The following is an 18,214-nucleotide window of genomic DNA, read 5'->3' as shown; positions in this document are numbered from 1 at the left end:
TTTACGAGCAGCGAGTGGGGGCGATGTGGCTCCCAAGGAGCGCAGGGCCCGGCGGGGCCGGAGCCCCTTCCCGGCCCTTCCCTGAGGGAGCAAAAAGGGCGGGAAGAGGCGCGCGGGGACCGTTAGCGCCCCCTCGCGGCGCGCGCGGCCGTTGTGAGGGACGGCCGGACATGGCGGCGGGACATGGCGGGACACGGAGGGACACGGCGGGGCACGGCGGGACACGGCGGGACACGGCGGGGCATGGCGGGACACGGCGGGGCCCCCGCGCTCCTCGCCATGGCGGCGCTGCTGGCGGCCGCGGCATGGGGTGTGCGGGGACAGGGGCGTGCCCTCTGGGAGGGGCGGGAGGGGCGGGGAGTCGCCACAGGACTCGCCCTGTGGAATGGGCTCCAGAGAGACCCCATCGGTGGGTCCCGTTGTGCGGTGGGGGGCAGGTGTCCCCTTCCCACAACCTTCCCCTTAGAGGGGGTGATAAAGCCCCCACAGAGGGGATAGGGAGGCGAAACCCCTCAGAGAGGGGAGGGGGAAATGAAGCTCCTACAGTGGGAACAGGGAAGTGAAGCCCCCACAGAGGGCATGGGGAAGGGAAGCCCCTCATAGAGGGGAGAGAGAAATAAAGCCCCCCATAGAGGGGACAGGGAAATAAAGCCCCCCACAGAGGGGACAGGGAAATAAAGCCCCCCATAGAGGGGACAGAGAAATAAAGCCCCCCACAGAGGGGACAGGGAAATAAAGCCCCCCATAGAGGGGACAGAGAAATAAAGCCCCCCACAGAGGGGAGAGAGAAATAAAGCCCCTCATAGAGGGGAGAGAGAAATAAAGGCCCCCATAGAGGGGACAGAGAAATAAAGCCCCCCATAGAGGGGACAGAGAAATAAAGGCCCCCGTAGAGGGGAGAGGGAAATAAAGCCCCCCACAGAGGGGCAGTGCCACCCACTGCCCTCAACCCCAGCCCTGGGACACAACAGTGGCAGGGCCACCCCAGTGTGCCCATGTCCTGAAAAAGAAAAGAACCAACTCAATAAAAATCAACCCAAATTCCAACAACTTTGACCCCTCCTGGGGGCTCCCATCATAGAAACCCTCACACAGGACATGGGTCTGGTGTTTCCCCAAAGGCAAAGCCTCACAAATTCCTGCAGCCCCAACACTCTCCATGGCCACCCTGTCCTGGATTTCCTCAGGGGACTCTGAGGAGCTTCCACTTTAGGATCAGATTTTATAACTATTTCAGTGGGGTTTTGTAAAGAGCAAAGCTCAGCTGGTTTGGAACCCAGCACAGCCAGGCAGGTTTGCAACCTGGCCACTAAAACAACAAAATGGCAAGTTGAAAACACAGGCTCCTGCTTGTTACTGAGAAAAAGAAGCATAGAGGAAAAGTGAGACAAAGAGACAAAACAGAAACCCCTCCAGCATGAAATAAATTAGTAACAATCACACTTAGATTGCTCTCTATTATTCCTTTCCTTTTCCATACAGTGAGAGCAGAACCAAAGGGAGAGCAACTTTCTATTGATTTAATTGGAAAGAATGAAGTTTATGGTGACACCAGGCATGAAGGTAAACTTATCTTTTTGTATCTATATTTAGGTTTTGCTGGAATTTGGAGCTTTAAGCACAAGGATTGTTATGTGACATCTGTGGAAGTGACACAGCAATGAGAGGAAGGGGATGGGGATGGAAATCCCTTTGCCCCACAGTGCTCCTGGAGCCTAGATGAAAATATAACATCTAAAGGAAAATTTCACATCTAAATGAGGGTCCCTCTCCAAAATCTGGTGCTTTTTGTGCCCCTGAGCTCAGTCTGTGTGTGGGACACGAGTGTCTCCTGCACAGTCAGCACCAGCCACGCTGTGGACAGTTCCAGGACATTAAGAACACACAGAGGTGGAAGGTTTACCTTACACTTCTCAGGTCCAAAATGGGAAAAACCAACTTTAAACACATTTTTAAAATGAGTATTTTGGTGCTTTCATTCAATATCAGCATTTCACACCATTTACCTTATTGTGTGTTGCAGTGAATGTGTATGTCAAGGTGTCCACAAACAGCCCCTTTCTGGTCTGTATGGATTTAGCTCTTTCTCAAGAAAAAATAATAGATCCCAAGTATTTGTGGATTGGTCCAGATGGAAGAAATTTAAAGGGTGAGTCCCTTTGTTCAGACTGAAAAAATCATGTATTTTCCTTGTTTCTATTCACACCAACCTCCAATAGGAGCTGGGTCCAAATAGTCCCTTGGCCCTTTGCCAGATTTTTCCTTGAGCTCTGACATTAAACTCTGTTTCTCTTCTCCCTCTAAAGATTCCAAATGCTTGAGATAAAAGAAAACTTCCAGTAAATCCTAAAAGTCATAAGTCTTAGATCATTTCAGGCTAACATGAAACAGTGTGATTTTGTTCAAGAACAAGATCTTGTCTTCTAATGTTCTGAATGCATCAGAAAGTGAACTTTTCCAGCAATCACTGTTTGTGTTCCAGGGCAAAGCTCTGCAGAGCTGGCAGAGCCAGGGAAGCTGGTGCTGGTGGCTTTCAGGGAGTCCATGTCTGGGGCCTACAGCTGCACTCTGGCCCACAGAGTCATCGAAGCCACAACACAGGAGGAAACAGAAATTGTTGAGGCCTATAAATTCATGGTTTATGGTGAGATTGCTGAGTTAGGAGCAAGCACAGGGCCTTGGCTTGGTGGGTTGGTAAAGTGCACATTTACTGCAAGGCTTGATTATAAAAAAATAGAATAATTAGTTAAAGTTTTATCCCAGAACATAAGATGAAATTTTTATCCTTACACCCACATGCACCCTCTCACAGTTTTGGAGACAGTTTAGAATTACTGCTACCAAGAACATATGGCAATAAAATAATCTCTACCCTTAATAAGGACAGAATTAACTACAAGGATTCCAGGGATATCCAAGATCTGGAAAGGAAGCTCTTGTCTGCCATGGGAGAGATCACCAGCCACACTGATGCAGACCCACCTGTGCCCCTGCTGCTTGGGCTGCACTCCAGGCTCTTTGCCCCCCTTGGAACCTCTGCTCCCCAACATCACTGCCCCACCCACAGCACAGCAACCCCAAGGGCTGGAGAAACACTCACTTCTAAAGTAGTTTTTAAAATTGACTCCTACACCATAAATGCACAGAATTGGCACAATCCCACCTCGTTTCAGACACACAGCTTTGCAGACAAGCTGGTTCTGTGTCATTTAACTATTTACCTCCTTTTTTGTTTTAATATTTGGGAACACAGTCTGCAATAATCACATAAATTCCTGCACATTTCAGACTAAAATGTCTCTTACTATTGAGTCAGCTCTGGCAAGGACAAAATTGTTCTGTCATCACTAATGACCAGGCTTTATTTATTCACTTACTTTTGAATAGGAGCCTGGTTTTCAGACACAAGGAGCTCTGATAATCTGGGCTTCAGTCTGTGAGTACACCCAGAGCTCACCCCAAGCGTTTCCTCCCAGCCTACAGGGAAGCCGACCACGCCTACCAGGTGTTTGTTCGCTTCAGCACCTCCCACTGCAGGCTGAGGGCCAACACACTCTACTTTGAGACGCTGAAGCAGATCCTGAACAGAACCATCTCCCACCTCAAGTGTCACATCACAGAGTCGTCCTGCAAGTGCCACTCCATCAGGACACCAAAGCAGGGCCTCCAGCACGAGCTCTTTGTTAATTTTCAAGGTAACCCATTCCACTGCACCTTTGGGAGGGATTGATTATTTTTATGAACAACCCACGAGTGCTAAAAACAACATCTGAGACACAGCAGAGCCAGGAGCACTTTTGGAAGTTGTTCCTTTATTTTTGGAGTGCCTGTATTCTCTTTTGTTACCCACAGATGGAGCTAAAACGCAGGTTTTATGTTAAATTTGTAGTGTTGTACTTAAAAACTTCTCAAGAAAAGTTATTTCCAAGGTGTGCAGCTAGAGAGGATTCTTGGAAGGAGACAGCCTATAAGATGCCATGATTTTTCCCATGAAAATCCTTTTAAAGTGGTTGTATTTGGTTTTGTTGTTTGGTCTTCAGTAAGTCTGGGACTACCAGGAAACTGCACAGAGTTAAAGCAAGAGCCTCACAGCTCCCTCCTGGAATGCTGAGGTGGTTTAACGTTGCAATCAGGTTAAATCAGTCCTAATTTAGAGGTGGTTCATCAGTGAGCAAAGGAAGTTGTGTCTTTGTGCTCTGATCACATCCTCCCCTGTACCTGTTCTCATCATGGACCATCCAACAGGTTGTGGAGCAGTTCTGTGGCCATTTTCCCCCCAGTAAAGTCAAGAAACTTTAAGAACAAACCAAGGGCCCAAAGTGTTTAAGTTTACATAAAATTTCAGCCCCTTCTGCAAGCCAAGGGCACTATGTGAGAATTCAGTTCCATTTTCTCAGCATATTTTCCCCCCTTAGTTTTATATTGGTTGACCTCTGACTCTTGCTGGAACAAAGCAAGGAACTGGATAGAAACCACCAGCTCCTAATCAAGCTTTTCCCTTTTTTGCATGTGTTTTCCCCCCACTCCCACAGTTCACCCGTTTGCACCAGGACTGGAAGAAGTTTGCCACAAGGTCCCTGATGATTGTGAAGATGTGACAAACATGAGAGTCCAGCAGGTTCTGTGTCAGTCACCTCGTGCCTTCTCTGCCTCTTTAACACCCCCCTCTGCCTCAGCTCCTGCAGAGGTGACTGGTAGTGCTCCAACTTCACCCACATTCTGTGGGATTCTCTTTGAAAACAATGATTGAAAGAGTTCAAATAATTCCATTCCGGATGGAAAATAGGTTTAAAAGTCAAATTGATACAAATTGCTTAAAAAAGAAACAGTTAAAAAATCCCTCCTCGATATTTCCTTTATATTCACTCCTAATACAGAATGATAAACATTATAATAATATAATGAATTTCCAGTTCTCTAAACTAAATCTTTAGTTTATGATTTGATCAATGAAATGCAATTTGAAGTGAGTCTACCATAGCCAGCTTCTAAAATCACACACACAGAGAGTATTCTGAGTTGGAAGGGACCCACAAGGATCATCTCTTCTCTCTGGCTTGTAAATATTAAATTCTGGGATCAGCTCCTGTCCTGGGTCTGATTCCAGGCCCCCCAGAAACCAAGGAATGCCCCAGTTAAGGTGACAAGTCAGTGTGTGGGAACCAGAGCTATGAAGTATTTACTGACACTTTTAAATCAGCTCAAATAACCGACTGTGTTTTCACTCTCCCAACGTTGCTGAATTTCAGGCAACAGAGCAGATTGGGAAGTTTTTCCTTCAGCTGAGGGACGCCCTGAAGCACCAGGTTGAGGCTGTTCCTGCCATACAGTTCGTGGAAAACAGTTTCTCCATGACTCCCATCGACAGCTGCCGGCCGGGGTTTGGGAAGGACCAGCACAGCCACCAGAACTGCGCCAGCTGCTGCGGTAAATACCCAACACAGCCGCTTGAAAACAGCTCACTGATTGCACCAGAGCTGACTAGGGCTGGTCACAGAGCCCTGGGGAGGGTCTGGGAAATATTGGGGTCAAAAGCTGGGATATTTCTGTTCATCCTTTGGGAAGACACTCACACTGTGGATTTGGAATAATGAGAGGGACAGGAGATGAGCTGTGGAGCGTGTCAGCGAGCTCACAGGTGTAATTGCATTTACAGCAAAGCAGAAGCAGTGGAGTGGGGCTTTTCCCTTTCCAGGTCACTGGTGAGTGGCTGTCCTCAGCATCCAGAGCACATAGGAAACAATTCCCTTCATGGACGAGATGCTACAAAACTCCCCCACTGTTTTTTGAAGTTCTTTTGCAGCACCTGCTGCAGGTTGTGGAGTTGGGGGGGATTTAGCCAGGGGCTCAGGGAGCTTGGGAAGGACAGGAGCTCTCACAGGGTTTGTGGGGGTGTCTGGCAGCCCCCCAAGACAGGGGGATCTGGCTGGAACCCCAGCTCTGCTCTCTCCACAGTGGTTTGTGGTCCTGGAACTTACAGTCCCAACAACGAGGTGACGTGTCGGACCTGTGCGTGGGCTCGAGTCAGAGTGTATGGAGCAAAGTCCTGCAATTGAACTGACACCCTGGAAAACCAAAGAGCAGCTGTGGAACAATCCCTGGTGTTCTCTTCATTTTAGCTGCCTGTTCTGGAGTCCTCTGTTTGTTTTGGAAAAGAACATCCTCATTCATGCACCCCTAGATTTTCTGTATTCAGGGACCCCTTGGACTGGGAAAGTGCTGCATAAAACACATTCATGCAGGGAAAAGTAATTAAATGGGGAAAAAGAAGGAAATTTGTCATGTGGCTTAGTGCAGGTTCTGTTTCTTGGTGGTGACACCAGACACGCCACAGCTTTGTGCTGCTCAGGGAACACAAAGGAGCTACAAACCATTCCAGGCAGGACAGCAGGTGGCTGTGATGGAGTTATGTGCCAGACTGGCATATGCCAAACCTCCATGAGCAGTTTCTAGCAGATATTAACAGAAGTATTTGGTCTTCAATATTTAAAAGCATTAAGTTCCCTCCCCCTTGTTTTCCCACGTTTCTTTCTCTGTTTCTGACACGTTCCAGCTGGGACAACAGAGTGGAAAGGGAAATCAAGTCTGAGACAAGAGAGAGGGTGACTAACAAGTTACAAAGCCCAAATACCAAGAGGATTAAGGACCAGGTTATGGTTCTCCTCTCATCCACTGCTCCCCACAAAGAAAAGGGAACATCCCAGATGGAAGCAGAGTCTGTGGAGCCTCTTCCACCTCCTCCTGCTGCCTCCTGTCCTTCTGCTGCAGCGGATCCAGTGCAGGGCCGGCCCCAGGTGCTGCCGCAGCAGACGATCCTCTTACACCAGCTGTGAATTCCTGACGGGTTCACCGGATGACAGGAATTGCCAAAGCACTGAGCTAATGGGAACGTTTGCTTCCCAGAAATCCTCCCCCCGCACCGATCGGCTTGGGAAGGTTCGCGGCTGGATGTGCCGCGATCCACCACCCTGCTCACAGAGCACTGGGAGTGCAGGGTGTCTGACCAGTATCACAGGCTTCACAAGGAGCTCCAGCTGCTCCCCAGCCCAGGCCTTGCAGCCCACAGAGTGCCTGGGCCTCCCACAGTGGAGCTCCCAGAGCACGGGCTTTTAGAGCTTCTTCTTAAGCTGTTCCCTGCAGGAGTTTCTACCTTCCAGATTCACTTTGTGAAGAGACACCAGAGAACTCTCACCCTCCACACAAAGACATGGAAATCCGTGCCCAGCTTCCCAGCATGGAGCCATTCCTTCCCTTTTTTCCACAAAGCGGGACTAAGTCAAGCAGAAGAAGCACCTCCCACTCAACACCCCCAACTTCTTACGGCATCTTGAAATTCCTTGGTGGGTATTCACCCAAAAATCGACCCAGTTCAACCCACTTTAACTTATCCACTGTGACAGGATCACAGCAGGAGACAGCAGGGGCACAGACCCCGCTCGGAGCTTTTCAGAGTCATTACTTATTAAATAGCGAGGAATAAAGTGAGCTGTAACGAGCATTTCCTCTGCCCTTGGGCTGATTATCCTCCCTGCCAACTGGACACCCCGCACGGCTCAGGCTGGCACAGATGAAGCAGCCACTGCTGCCCGAGACTGGGCCCATTTCAGCACAGAGGAAACGCCACATGCATCAGTTATGAGGGGAAAAAAGCAGTGAGTAGGAGCGAAGTGCCATGGAGAGCCACAAATGAGCCACACTCCCTCCTCCTCCTAAAAAACAGAGGCTTAGGAACATCCTACAGCACCTCAACGTCTTCAGTGGGACTCAAACTGAAAGAGGTTGGCCAGACAGAGGAAATTCCTGCCTGGGAGGGTGGGCAGGCCCTGGCACAGACTGGGCAGAGAAGCTGTGGCTGCCCCATCCCTGGGAGTGTCCAAGGCAACATCCCTGGAGGTGTTGGAGTGACCTGGGTTGGTAGAAGGTGTCCCTGCCCGTGGCAGTGGGTGGGACTGGATGGGCTTTAAAGTCCCTTCCCACCCAAATCATGATTCTAAAAGTGGAAAAATAGGTCAAATAATTCAGCATTACATTGCAGAGGAGTTTGTGTCAGTAATTCTGTGGAGACTCATGAAAAAGTGACAAGAAGTGGCTTCCCTTTGCCCTTTCCCGGATGAAATTCCCCTGCATCCAGCTGGAGCTCTGTGCCTGGGATGGCAGCTGAGCCTTTTATTGCTGACACCACCCACCCCTCACACCTCACTCCCTTCCCTGTCCTGCCTCAGGATTTACAGAGCACTGTGATCAACTCTCATCTCCCCTTAACTGTTCCCATATCCCTCTTTGCCTCCCACAGCTGCAAAGCTCTGGAGGGACTGAGAGATCCTTCCTTACCTCTTTAAATCCTCCTCAAATCCTCTTCTGCTCTGGCTTCACAGCAGGAATCTGGAAGCCTGGACTGTACATGGTGCTCTTGGAGAGCTGGGGGATCCCTGTTACCCCTGGGAGGCTCAGCCCTTTGGGCCCCCACCAGAACCTGCCCCAGCCCCACAGCTCCGACCTCACCCTGTGCCCAGGACCATCCCAACACCTCGGGAGAGCTGAGAAATCCTCCCAAATAACAAATGTAGAACTTCAAACTTCCTGTCCCCTCTCCACACAGGCCTCCAGGATCTCAGCACGTACCGACAGCACGAGAGCTTCGAAACATCCACAAATCATGAAAATCACAGGGATAATCTGCCAGCTGGAAGCTGCAGCCCATTGTTTTCCCATCAGAGCTGCCTGGAATGACCCACTTGAGAAACACTTAAGGAACACGTGTCCAAGGACTCACTGCAGGGCTGGAGCGGTGATGGGCCGTGTCCTCTGGATGACAGCAACACCTCTGCTCCAGCAGGAAGGGTGTCTTGTAACTCCCTGCAGCAGCTCTATTATCCCACAATCCAGATTTCCCCTCCAAACTGAAGCCAAAAGGAGTTGAAGGGGCCACAGAGCCACCTGGGACACCAACAGGACACAGCTCATGGCCCCTGCTCAGCAGATTTTAAGGAGAGGGGCTGTGAGGAGGAGTCAGACCAGGTGCCCTGGGATTGGCACTTCCCAGGGATGCATCACTCCTGGGATGGGTGTGGTGCAGCTCTGGCTCATCCATCCCCCAGGAATTCCCCCAAGGACTCATCCAGGAGCCCCTTTGGTGGAAAATGGCTTGGAATTTCCAGCTGAGAGCTGAGAGTGTCCCTTCTGTCCCCAAGAGCCCCCAGGTGACACTGCAGGTGCCACAGCCCCAGAGTGCTCCCACAGGAGGATGGACACAAGCCTTGGCCTGTGGGTACTGATGGTCCTGTGTCTCCTGAGGCAGGAAAAATACCTGGAAAGGTGATATTTCCCTCTGAGAGGGAAAACTTCCAGGGTCCCAAAATTTATTAACAGGCACAACTTTGTCTTAAAAAGGACAAATTGGAAAATGACTGTTGGAAAATGACCCCTGGGCTCAGCAATGGCTGGCTTGGACATGGGATGAGAGGGAACTCACCAGGGAGTCCGGAGGGGAGTGTGAGAGCGGCTGAACCGCCGAGCTCTGAACCACAGGCACAGGAAGTGCTGTTGTGATTTTTAGCTCTGCTTCACTTTCCTACCCAGTGGAATTAAATTTCCTCCTGCCCAAGCCCAATAAACACACGTTCTGCACAGCAGCTTTCCTAGAACCAGCAGCATCCCGGGATTAATGAGTCCTGAGCAGGCAGGGAACGGGGATGATTCATTGTTGGCAGCAAAGTAGCTGTAAATGGATATTTCTGGAGTGAAAGGCGAAGTGTAGCCCAGCTTTAATCCCAGAGTAATCACTGCCATCACTCCTAATTATTGATAAATATTTTTCTAATTGTGGAAATGAAACAATTAGACATCCTTCCTTCCCTCTTGGAAATCTAATCAGTCCAAAGTTCAGGATGCAGTCTGGGGCCGCCGCTGTGAAACACGCTCCTCACAGGCTGGGGAAAACAGGGCATCTCCCAGAACCTTCTCCCAAAACACTCCCCAGAGCACCCCCGGCCCTGCTGTTGGCAGGACAGACCCACGGGAGGGTGTTGGATATCCCATGGACTTCCCAGGAGCACCACTCCACCCCTGTATTCCCGGGCATTCCAGGGCCTGGCAGGCAAAGAGTCATCCCTGCTGGGAGGATTTGGGTCGTAGCTCTTGCCCCAGTGACACATTTCCCTCCATCCTGGAGAGGAGAGCAGGGAATGACCCGCCGGGCTCCTTGGAAGTCAATAACGGAGATTTACCGGCGCTGGAACACCGAGGAAGGAGGTCACGCTGTTAATGCTCCTGCTGCTGATCCCTGCGGATAAATCTGCACCAGGACACAAATTGCCCAGAGATGGGTATTAACAGGGATGACTCTAATTCGTCCTGGAAGGAGAAGGGTTGGCTTTAGTGCTGAGCCCTCAATGCACCGAGCGCCGGCTCCCGCTCCGGCAGGATCTGGCCCACAGGATGTCACTGCTGGAAAGACTGGGATGAGAAAAACCCCTCCTTGGGATCTGAGCCCTCCATCAGGCTGCAGCCCCACACCCCCCATCCCAGCACCCCCCAACACCCTGGCTCAGCCACAGGCACCTGGAAATATCCTCCTAATCCCAGTTCTTCCTCAATCCCTGCCTCACCTGATTAGATATCCGATAATACTGACAGACTAAATCCAACACAATTCCATCCATCCCAGACCAAGTTACCTTCCCAAAGCTTATTGCAGATTTTTATGAGGTTTCTTATATATTTTATCCCCCCATACACCCCCACAGAGCAGTGGCTCTCCCACAAAGAGCCAAACTCCTGGAATCCACCTCCTTTCCCCCATACTCGTTAGCATGGGCTGTAACGAGCCCTGTGCTTTCCATACGAACAATTCCAAGGCAGGATCCATGGCAGGCACCGGAGCAGGGCTGGCCCTGGGGGATTTGGTGTCATCCAGCCCCGTGGGGGGACACCTGCAGGACTCCAGGGAGACGAGGTGGCAGCTGGGGCCACGTGTCCTGCATGTCCCCCAGCCCTTCCCAGCTGCTCCCGGGCCGCGGGAGGAGCATCCCCAGGGAGTGACCGGAGCAGGGGACAGCAGCCATCTGCTCCAGAGCCCGGGGACACCGCGAGTGACAAACACGGTTAATGTCCCACGAGCAGGGGCTGTCACTCTGCGTTAGGGCCGGGGCTGCACCTCCCACGGCACAACATTCCAGCATGGACCACACAGGGAGAGGCACTGACAAACCGGAGAGGCCACTGGTGGGGATTGGTGGGACTGTGGTGTCTGGAAGGGCTTGTCCCTCCTGGCAGTGCCACACAATGCCAGGCTCTGCTCCGGTGGGGATGGGAGGGAAGAGCAAGGCCTGGGTGATGCAGGGCCCGGCCCCGTGCCAGCGACCTGAGCCGAGCCAGGGTGTGCATTACTGAGGGCTGGGACAGAGTTACACCTGGCTCAGGTGTCCTGTTTCTGCCAGCGCCAGGGCGGGACAACATCGGCTGTCACGGGCACCTCCGTCCTTCCTGTGCGGCCACGAGTGACCCACGGACACCAGCACTGGCTCCAAAGGGAAACCAACTTTATTGTCATATAAAGTAAGAATGTAAAAGGTCCCTTAAACCGAACGCGGGTGGGTCGGGTGGTCCTGGCGCCCCCCACTCCGCAGGCACAGGGGCTCGGTTGGGTCCCCCCTGCCCCTTTTCTCCCAGCTGGTTGTAGAGGGGGAGGAGCTGCCGTGGGGCTGCGGGGACGCCCGGGTGGGAGCTGGGCCGAGGTGTTTGTGCGTTGCAGAGCTCCTGGTCTGCGCTGGAATGAGGCACTTGTGGAAGGGTGTGGGCTCCGCTCCCGGCAGGCTCTGTGTGTCCCACGGCTCCCGATGGCACCGGGAGGATGGGCAGGGGCTGGGGCCGGGGCCCTGCCTGTGCCAAAACATGCTGCCCACACCAGGGGCTGGAGCTGGGCCCAGTCTGGCCCAGTACAGAGGAGGTTCAAGCAGCTTTGGTTGGTGCTCCTGGTGAATTAAGGCAATTTGGCTTCAGTTGGTTTAAAAAAGGCCAAAACCAGCAAAACCAGCTCTCCCAGGGACCAGACACGCAGGTGGAAGAGTGTGGGTCTGCTCTGGGTTTCCTCTGAGTTGCCACTTGGACCTGCACACCCAAAGGTGGGCACTGACCCCCACCTGTACCAGCCCCATGCCCAGCCTCTCCTCCACCACCACCACCACTGGGAACCTGCAGCCCCATACTGGAAGTGTCCAGAAAGGACTCTGAAGCACTTTTAGGAAGATTCAGCTTCTGCCAGTGGTGTGGGAGTGGGGAGAGGACAGAGGAGCCTCTGCAGCTCCTTCCATCCCATTTCCTGTCACAGTGACTGGTCGGCAGCTTGTGAGGTGAGAGCTCCCCTCTGGCAGCCGATGGGAGCCGGGGGTGAGGGAGCTGCAAACACCCACCCACGAGATCCCCAGGGAGCACTGAGGGGAAACCCTCACCCCCAACATCCCAGCAGGGCTGAACTCACTTCTGGACCCCTCAGTTCCCCTCCATCAGCACCCACAACTCCTTGGCAGCCCCAGAGGACTCTGCCCAGTGAAACTCATTCCCCTTTTGGTTCTTATTCCCCACGTTCTGAGGGGGAAGGCTCTGAGTTTGCCCATCATTGTCCCCATCACCGAGTGGGGACCCCACACCCCTCCCCTCACCTGGCCTGGGGGTGCTGGGAAGGGAGCAGGGAGCAGCAGGGGCTGAACTGGGAGGTGGGGCAGCACTGCCCAGCACAGGAGCTGGAGCTGGAGCCTCTGACCTCTCCCAGCTGGTGTGTCCCCAGCTCCCACCCCATCCTTTGGCCCTGCTGGCTGCAGTGACACCCCGTGACCCCCCCAGGGCCAGTGACCCCACAGGGCATGGGCCTTGCAGCCATCCTGCTCCTCCCCACTGCCCTCCCAGCAGGGAGCCAGGCCCAGGCCACCCCACCAGGGATGGAAACACCCATTCCATTAATGCCCCAAGGGATCTCTGCAAAGGAAATATAAAAGTTTCAGATAAAGTCCAAATGTCCAGGTCTGGCCACGTGCCAGGGGGATGCTCCAGGTCACTCCAGCCCCCCACAACGTGCGAGGACACTGTGGATGCTCCATCCTCATGGCCAATATCCATCCCTGGCCACAGCCACCAGAGCCAGGGACTCACTGGCCACAGCTCCCACTGCCAGGAGGAGAACAGAACAAATCCACGAGTACCTGTAGGCAGTGCCAGTGGCTGGTGACAGCTCCTGCAGCCAGTGCCCATCTCTCCATGTCCCTGTGTCCCACGGGCTGCCAGAGCTCACACCACAGTGCTGATGGTGGACGACTCCTCCGAGCGCCGCTGTTTGCTGGGCAGCGACTTGAGGTACTCCAGGTGCCTCCGGGCGTCCTCCTGGTTCTGCCGCACGTAGTACACCAGGTAGGAGATCACCATGGCGAACCAGCCGAACATGGTGACCAGCATGGCGATGTCCGTGGTCTTCTTGTACACGTTGCAGAAGTCTGTGTCGGCGATGACCTGCAGGAAGGCTTTGCCCACGTGCTCCTCCTGCGCCGAGGAGTCGCACACGATGCCGCCCGAGGAACCGGCCACCAGCTCCACGGTGCGGACCAGCTCCTGCAGCCGACAGTCACACAGCCACGGGTTGTTGGACAGGTTCACCTTGGCCTTCAGGTTGCTGAAGGCGTCTTTGCTGACCGACACCAGCCTGTTGGAAGACAAGTCCAGAGAGTGCAGGTGCTCTGCCAGGCCCCGGAAAGCCCCGCTCTCGACGCCAGCGATGGCGTTGTGGGACAGATCCAGCTCCAGCAGGAGTGGCAGGTCCCGGAAGGCGTCACGTGGCAGGAAGGGGATTCGGTTGGAGTCCAGGTAGAGCTTGTTGGTGTCATTGGGGATGTCTCTGGGGACCTCGGTCAGCCGAGCGTTGCTGCAGCGGAAGGTCTTCAGCCCCTCCTCTTCCGAGGGGTAGCAGCCCTTGGGGAAGGCAGTGGCCGGGTGTAGGCAGCAGCCCAGGAGGAGGAGGAGGAGGAGGAGGAGAAGGCTCTGCAGGAGCAGCCCCATGGTGACCGGGCGGTGGAGGACCCGCTCAACTGCAGGCATTGTGCCTTTGCCTTCCTCACACCCACCGGGGCTTCAGCTGGGCTCGGCACATCTGAAAGGGGACAGCAAGGGGAGAGTGTCAGGCCGGGGGGGACAGAAGAACCGTCTCTGTGCTGGCTGCGGGCACCGCGCCTGACCCTGGCCATGGACAGGGACAGGGATGGGGACCGGGACAGCCGTCACGGCTCACGCATCCCCCACCCCCGGCCATCTCCTCGCTCCGGGCTCCAGCGAGGATCAGCCCCAGGGGCTGAGCGCGTCTCCTGCTCCGGCAGCTGGGCTGTAACAACCGGAGGCGCTCGGGCTGAGCCAGAGGCGGGGGTGAGTTCCCGCCCTGCCAAGGTCACGGCGCTGCGATCGCTGCTCGCTGGAGGCCGATCCATCCTGCGGCGGCCGCTGCCGGCAGCCCCCGGGGAATGCCATGGAAAACCTGTGCGGGCAGGGAGGTTCCCGCTCCCGGCTCCGCTCCCCGGCAGCGCCGGACACGCGCAGGGTTCCCTCCTTTGGAGGGGACTGGCACAGGTGGGTCCTGGGTGCCCCCGTGCCCTGCCCGCTGCCAGCCCGGCCGTGGGGTCGGGCTGCCCACACCACCCCGTAACTATGGGCCCCATGCAGCCCTTGATTCCGGAGGGGAAAAACGTCAGCAGGAAAGAAACAAAAACAGAAAAAGGAAATTCACAGGAGCTGAGCGTGCAGCGAGTTCCCAGGGTGGTGGCAGCAGATAAGGGCCGTGTCCGAGCGCTCCGGGCGCTGCCCGGCTCTCCCAGCCCCGGGTAGCGCCACGTCCAGGGGCCCCAGCCGGTCCCTGTGCCGGCCGCAGTGCTGGAGCCCCGGAGGGAGGACCCAGGTGCTCTCTCACCATCCCACAGTCAAAGACAGCGGCGCAAACAGGCGCCTGTGGCACCCGGTCAGGCAGAGCTTTGTGCTGCGGGAGCCCCGTGCTGTGCCATCAGGCACCTCCTGGGCAAAGCTGCTGCTGGTCCCACCTCCCTCTGCTCCCCGGAGCACCCCAACACGGGCAAACCTGTTTCGGGGTGTTGACTGGGGCTCCCCGGTGTGGGGCAGAGGTGCCCACCCAAGGGTGCCCCCGAAGCACAGCACCCCAAGCTCTGGGCACGGTCACCCAGCAAAACCCCCCAAGGTCACACCTGTGCAGAGCCGCCTCCTGCGCTGCGGGAGCCCCCCGGGGTCCGCGGGGGTCCTGAGCGGGGACCAGAGCTCGGAGCACCCCAAGGGCACCGGGATCCCAGAGCCGCACACTGCACCAGCCCACCAGGTCTGCCAGAGGGAATCCTGGGCAAACGCAGCCCCCCCGGGATCCCCTCCCGCTGCCCGGGAAACCACCGGACTGAGCCGGGACCTGGTGCCCCGGGACGGGGTTGCCTCTTCCACGGGACGGGAACAGCCCGCGGGTGGGATGCGGAGCAGGCACCGCAGCGAGGACGGGAACAGCCAGCCCCTTCCCCACCGCGGGGTTCCCAGCCCGCATCACGGCGCGGGGGTCTCCAGCCCTACGCCGGGGGTCGCCGCCGGCCACGGAGAGGGCAGCTGAGGTACCGGGGGCGGCGCAGGATCAGGCAGGGCCGTGCGCCCGGGGATGCCCGGGGATCTCCCCGGCCCGGGGGCGTAGCGGGCGAGGGAAGCCCCGGTACTTCCCCGGGGGAAGCTCCGCTCGGCGCGGCGCTGCCGCCCCCCGTGCCCACCGCCTCCCGCCCCGCCGGGGGTCCCGGTGCGGACTCACCTGCCTGCGCAGCCCCGGCGGCGGAGCGGCCCCGCGCCCCGGGCCGGAGCGGCCGCGCCCCGCGCAGCGCGGCGGGCCCGGAGCCGGCGGCGGCGGCGGGGCCGGTGGGCGGGATCCTCCGCCCGGGCCTCCCCGGGGCTCCCGCCCCCGGCCCGCCCCGCCGGGGGGGCCGTACAGGGCTGAGCACCTCCAGCCCCGCGCCCGGAGCCTTCACAGCTCCTCGGACCGCGGGAGAAGCGCGGCCCCGGGCCCTCACACCGGGAGGGGCGGGGAACACACCGGCAGACCCGGTGAGGAGCTGCCGGGACCCCGAGCCCGGGACAGCCGGTGTCAGAGACGGCCGGGACGCTCCACGCATCCCGCCCCGTGGCGCTGCCCCCGCAGCCCCCCAGAACCTCCCGCCCCCTCCCCAGCTCCTCGGAGGGAGCAGGAACCCCCCACTCCCGCCCCGATGGGGTCACGGTGCTCCCCGCGCCCGGCACCGGCATCGCTTACTCGGAGAAACCCGACCCGCGGCGGCGGCACCGGAGGGGGCGGGAGCCGGGGGAGCCAGAGCAGGTCCCCAGCACAACCCCGGCCTGCCCGAGCCGGGGGTCGCTGGGCTAGGCCGGGGCTCGCGGTCCCGCAGTCCCGGGGCACCGGCGGCTCCGGCTCAGGACCATGGAGAGCGACCGCCGTTACCGGGCCCCGGGGCCGTCGGGCGGGACGAGGCTCCCGCTGCCCCGGCCCCGAGCACTGACGTTCTCCCGCTGCTCCGAGAGGATAAACCGTTCAGGAGGTGCCTGGCCTGGATCTCGCTCAATTAGGGAAGGGCACCTGATGGCAGGTGCCCCCCGGAGCCCCCCGGGCCAGGGCAGTGCTGGGGCTGGGACCCTGGAAGTGCCCAAAAATCATGTGAATGTGGCACCCGAGGACACGGTTTAGTGGTGAAGGGGACAGTGTTGGGTTAGCGCTTGGAGCTGACGATTTTCGAGGTCTTTCCGATGATTCCACGGCCCGAGCCGAGCCTGATGCCGGCTCAGTGCTGGGTCACCGGACAGGGCTGTCTCGGGACACAGCCTGAGCCTGGCACGCAGCAGCAGCAGCCACAGTCGGTGCTCCTGGGGACTTCACTGGCATCTCCCCGTTCCACTGGGGAGCAGGGCAGCCTCGTGCTGCACATCACCATTCCCAGTGCCACTGGGAGCCCTGCACAGAGCTGGGACGTGGCAGCACAGGGCCAGCTCCAACGACACAGCCACCCACCGTGGGGCAGGGCCGAGGGGCTGAGGTGACAGGCAGGGGCTCGTGGGGCTCGAGCTGGGACAGTGCAGGACCCTGAACAGGTCAGACCTGTGAGCAGGAGCAGCTCCAAGAGGGTCCCACGTGGAGGACACGGCACCCACCAACCCAAAACCTGCAGTGCAGCAAGACCCACGCGGACCCTTCCCACCGCAGGATGCCTAAAAATAGCCAAAACCGGCCCCTCGCTGCCATCACGGAGCTAAATATACCCAGCATCTACCGGGCAGCGGGACCGGCAGCCGCAGAGCGGGTGCTGAGCTCAGCCCGGCACCGGGAGAGAGCGAGAGAGGCCTGGGAATCCACGCGGGAACGGCCCGGCCCGGGCGCGGGAAGAACGCGGTGCAGCCGCGGTGAGCGCGTGGGTTCGGATCCCCCGGGGATCCCCCGCCCCGGGGCCGGCGTTCCCTGGGCAGGTGAACGCGCGTGGGCATCCCGGGGAGCGCGTCTCCCCCGCGCTCGCACCGGCAGCGGCGGCTGCTGCATCACCGAGAGGGATGAATATTTATGGCCGTTTAAAAATAGCTGCTGCATTGTGCTTCCCCCTCACGTGCGGAGCCAGCGGGGTGCGGGGAAGCTGCTAAATTAGATGTCACCGCACAGGGAGCTGCTCAGTCAGGCAGGAGAGGGATAAAAATAGAGCCTGCTGTGCCTGCGTGGATCTCCTGCAAAGCAGGGCCGGATCCCGCGGGATCTCCCGCCTCCACCACCGGCATCCCCGCACCGTGCCCTGCCACGAGGGCACCCCCGAGGAGCCAGGCAGGGACAGGGCTCTCCAGGGTGGCAGCCACAGCATCCATCGGTGGCCTTTCATCTGCTTTACCCACGTGTGCGTGTCCCTCTGTGCCCAAGGCCCTTGGGAAGCAGACGCTGCCGAGCTCTGGCTGCAGGAAGTGCCCCCATGCTCTGTCAGCAGCGCCGGTGCCAGCGTGTGACACCCAGGCAGCTGGCAGGGTCTCCATGCCCTTCCCGTGCCCAGCCGAGAGCTGGATGTGCAGCTGGATGGATGCAGACCTGGTCAGGATGCACAGCTCGTTCTGGGACACCCACGGAGTCACAGGGGCACCCGCAGAACCACAGCGTTGCTGGAAACCCCCCCAGATCAACACC

General features: G+C 57.2%; 3 protein-coding genes across 3 annotated transcripts; 2 read left to right on the top strand and 1 right to left on the bottom strand.

Moving 5' to 3' along the window:
* Window positions 1-243: 243 nt before the first annotated feature.
* On the top strand, window positions 244-6,187 carry ZPBP2 (zona pellucida binding protein 2). Its single transcript, XM_071577489.1, has 8 exons — window positions 244-310; window positions 1,483-1,563; window positions 2,024-2,149; window positions 2,483-2,644; window positions 3,477-3,695; window positions 4,533-4,618; window positions 5,250-5,427; window positions 5,956-6,187. The coding sequence occupies exons 1-8, from the start codon at window positions 244-246 to the stop codon at window positions 6,054-6,056; spliced, it is 1,020 nt and encodes a 339-aa protein (XP_071433590.1). The 3' UTR covers window positions 6,057-6,187.
* Window positions 6,188-11,557: 5,370 nt separating this feature from the next.
* Window positions 11,558-15,910, bottom strand: LRRC3C (leucine rich repeat containing 3C). The gene is made up of 2 exons (XM_071577405.1): window positions 15,824-15,910; window positions 11,558-14,134 (listed from the first exon to the last, which is right to left on the bottom strand). The coding sequence occupies exon 2, from the start codon at window positions 14,080-14,082 to the stop codon at window positions 13,282-13,284; it is 801 nt and encodes a 266-aa protein (XP_071433506.1). The 5' UTR covers window positions 14,083-14,134; window positions 15,824-15,910; the 3' UTR covers window positions 11,558-13,281.
* Window positions 14,227-16,629, top strand: LOC139682969 (basic proline-rich protein-like). The gene is made up of 2 exons (XM_071577685.1): window positions 14,227-14,855; window positions 15,150-16,629. Exons 1-2 carry the CDS (start codon window positions 14,227-14,229, stop codon window positions 16,627-16,629), a joined length of 2,109 nt encoding a protein of 702 aa, XP_071433786.1.
* The last annotated feature ends 1,585 nt before the right edge of the window (window positions 16,630-18,214 follow it).

Source organism: Pithys albifrons, chromosome 25 (genome assembly GCF_047495875.1).
Source record: "Pithys albifrons albifrons isolate INPA30051 chromosome 25, PitAlb_v1, whole genome shotgun sequence".
Lineage (NCBI taxonomy): Eukaryota > Metazoa > Chordata > Aves > Passeriformes > Thamnophilidae > Pithys > Pithys albifrons.
This window is presented reverse-complemented; position numbering and strand designations above follow the sequence as displayed.

Bases quoted from the DNA above. Each gene is read 5' to 3' on its own strand.
- LOC139682969 (XM_071577685.1), top strand. From the start codon at position 14,227: ATGGACAGGGACAGGGATGGGGACCGGGACAGCCGTCACGGCTCACGC. The intron at 14,856-15,149 runs GTAGCGCCACGT...TGTGGGGCAGAG, and splicing joins CCCGGCTCTCCCAGCCCCGG to GTGCCCACCCAAGGGTGCCC.
- LRRC3C (XM_071577405.1), bottom strand. From the start codon at position 14,082: ATGCCTGCAGTTGAGCGGGTCCTCCACCGCCCGGTCACCATGGGGCTG.
- ZPBP2 (XM_071577489.1), top strand. From the start codon at position 244: ATGGCGGGACACGGCGGGGCCCCCGCGCTCCTCGCCATGGCGGCGCTG. The intron at 1,564-2,023 runs GTAAACTTATCT...TGTGTGTTGCAG, and splicing joins TGGTGACACCAGGCATGAAG to TGAATGTGTATGTCAAGGTG. The intron at 3,696-4,532 runs GTAACCCATTCC...CCACTCCCACAG, and splicing joins GCTCTTTGTTAATTTTCAAG to TTCACCCGTTTGCACCAGGA.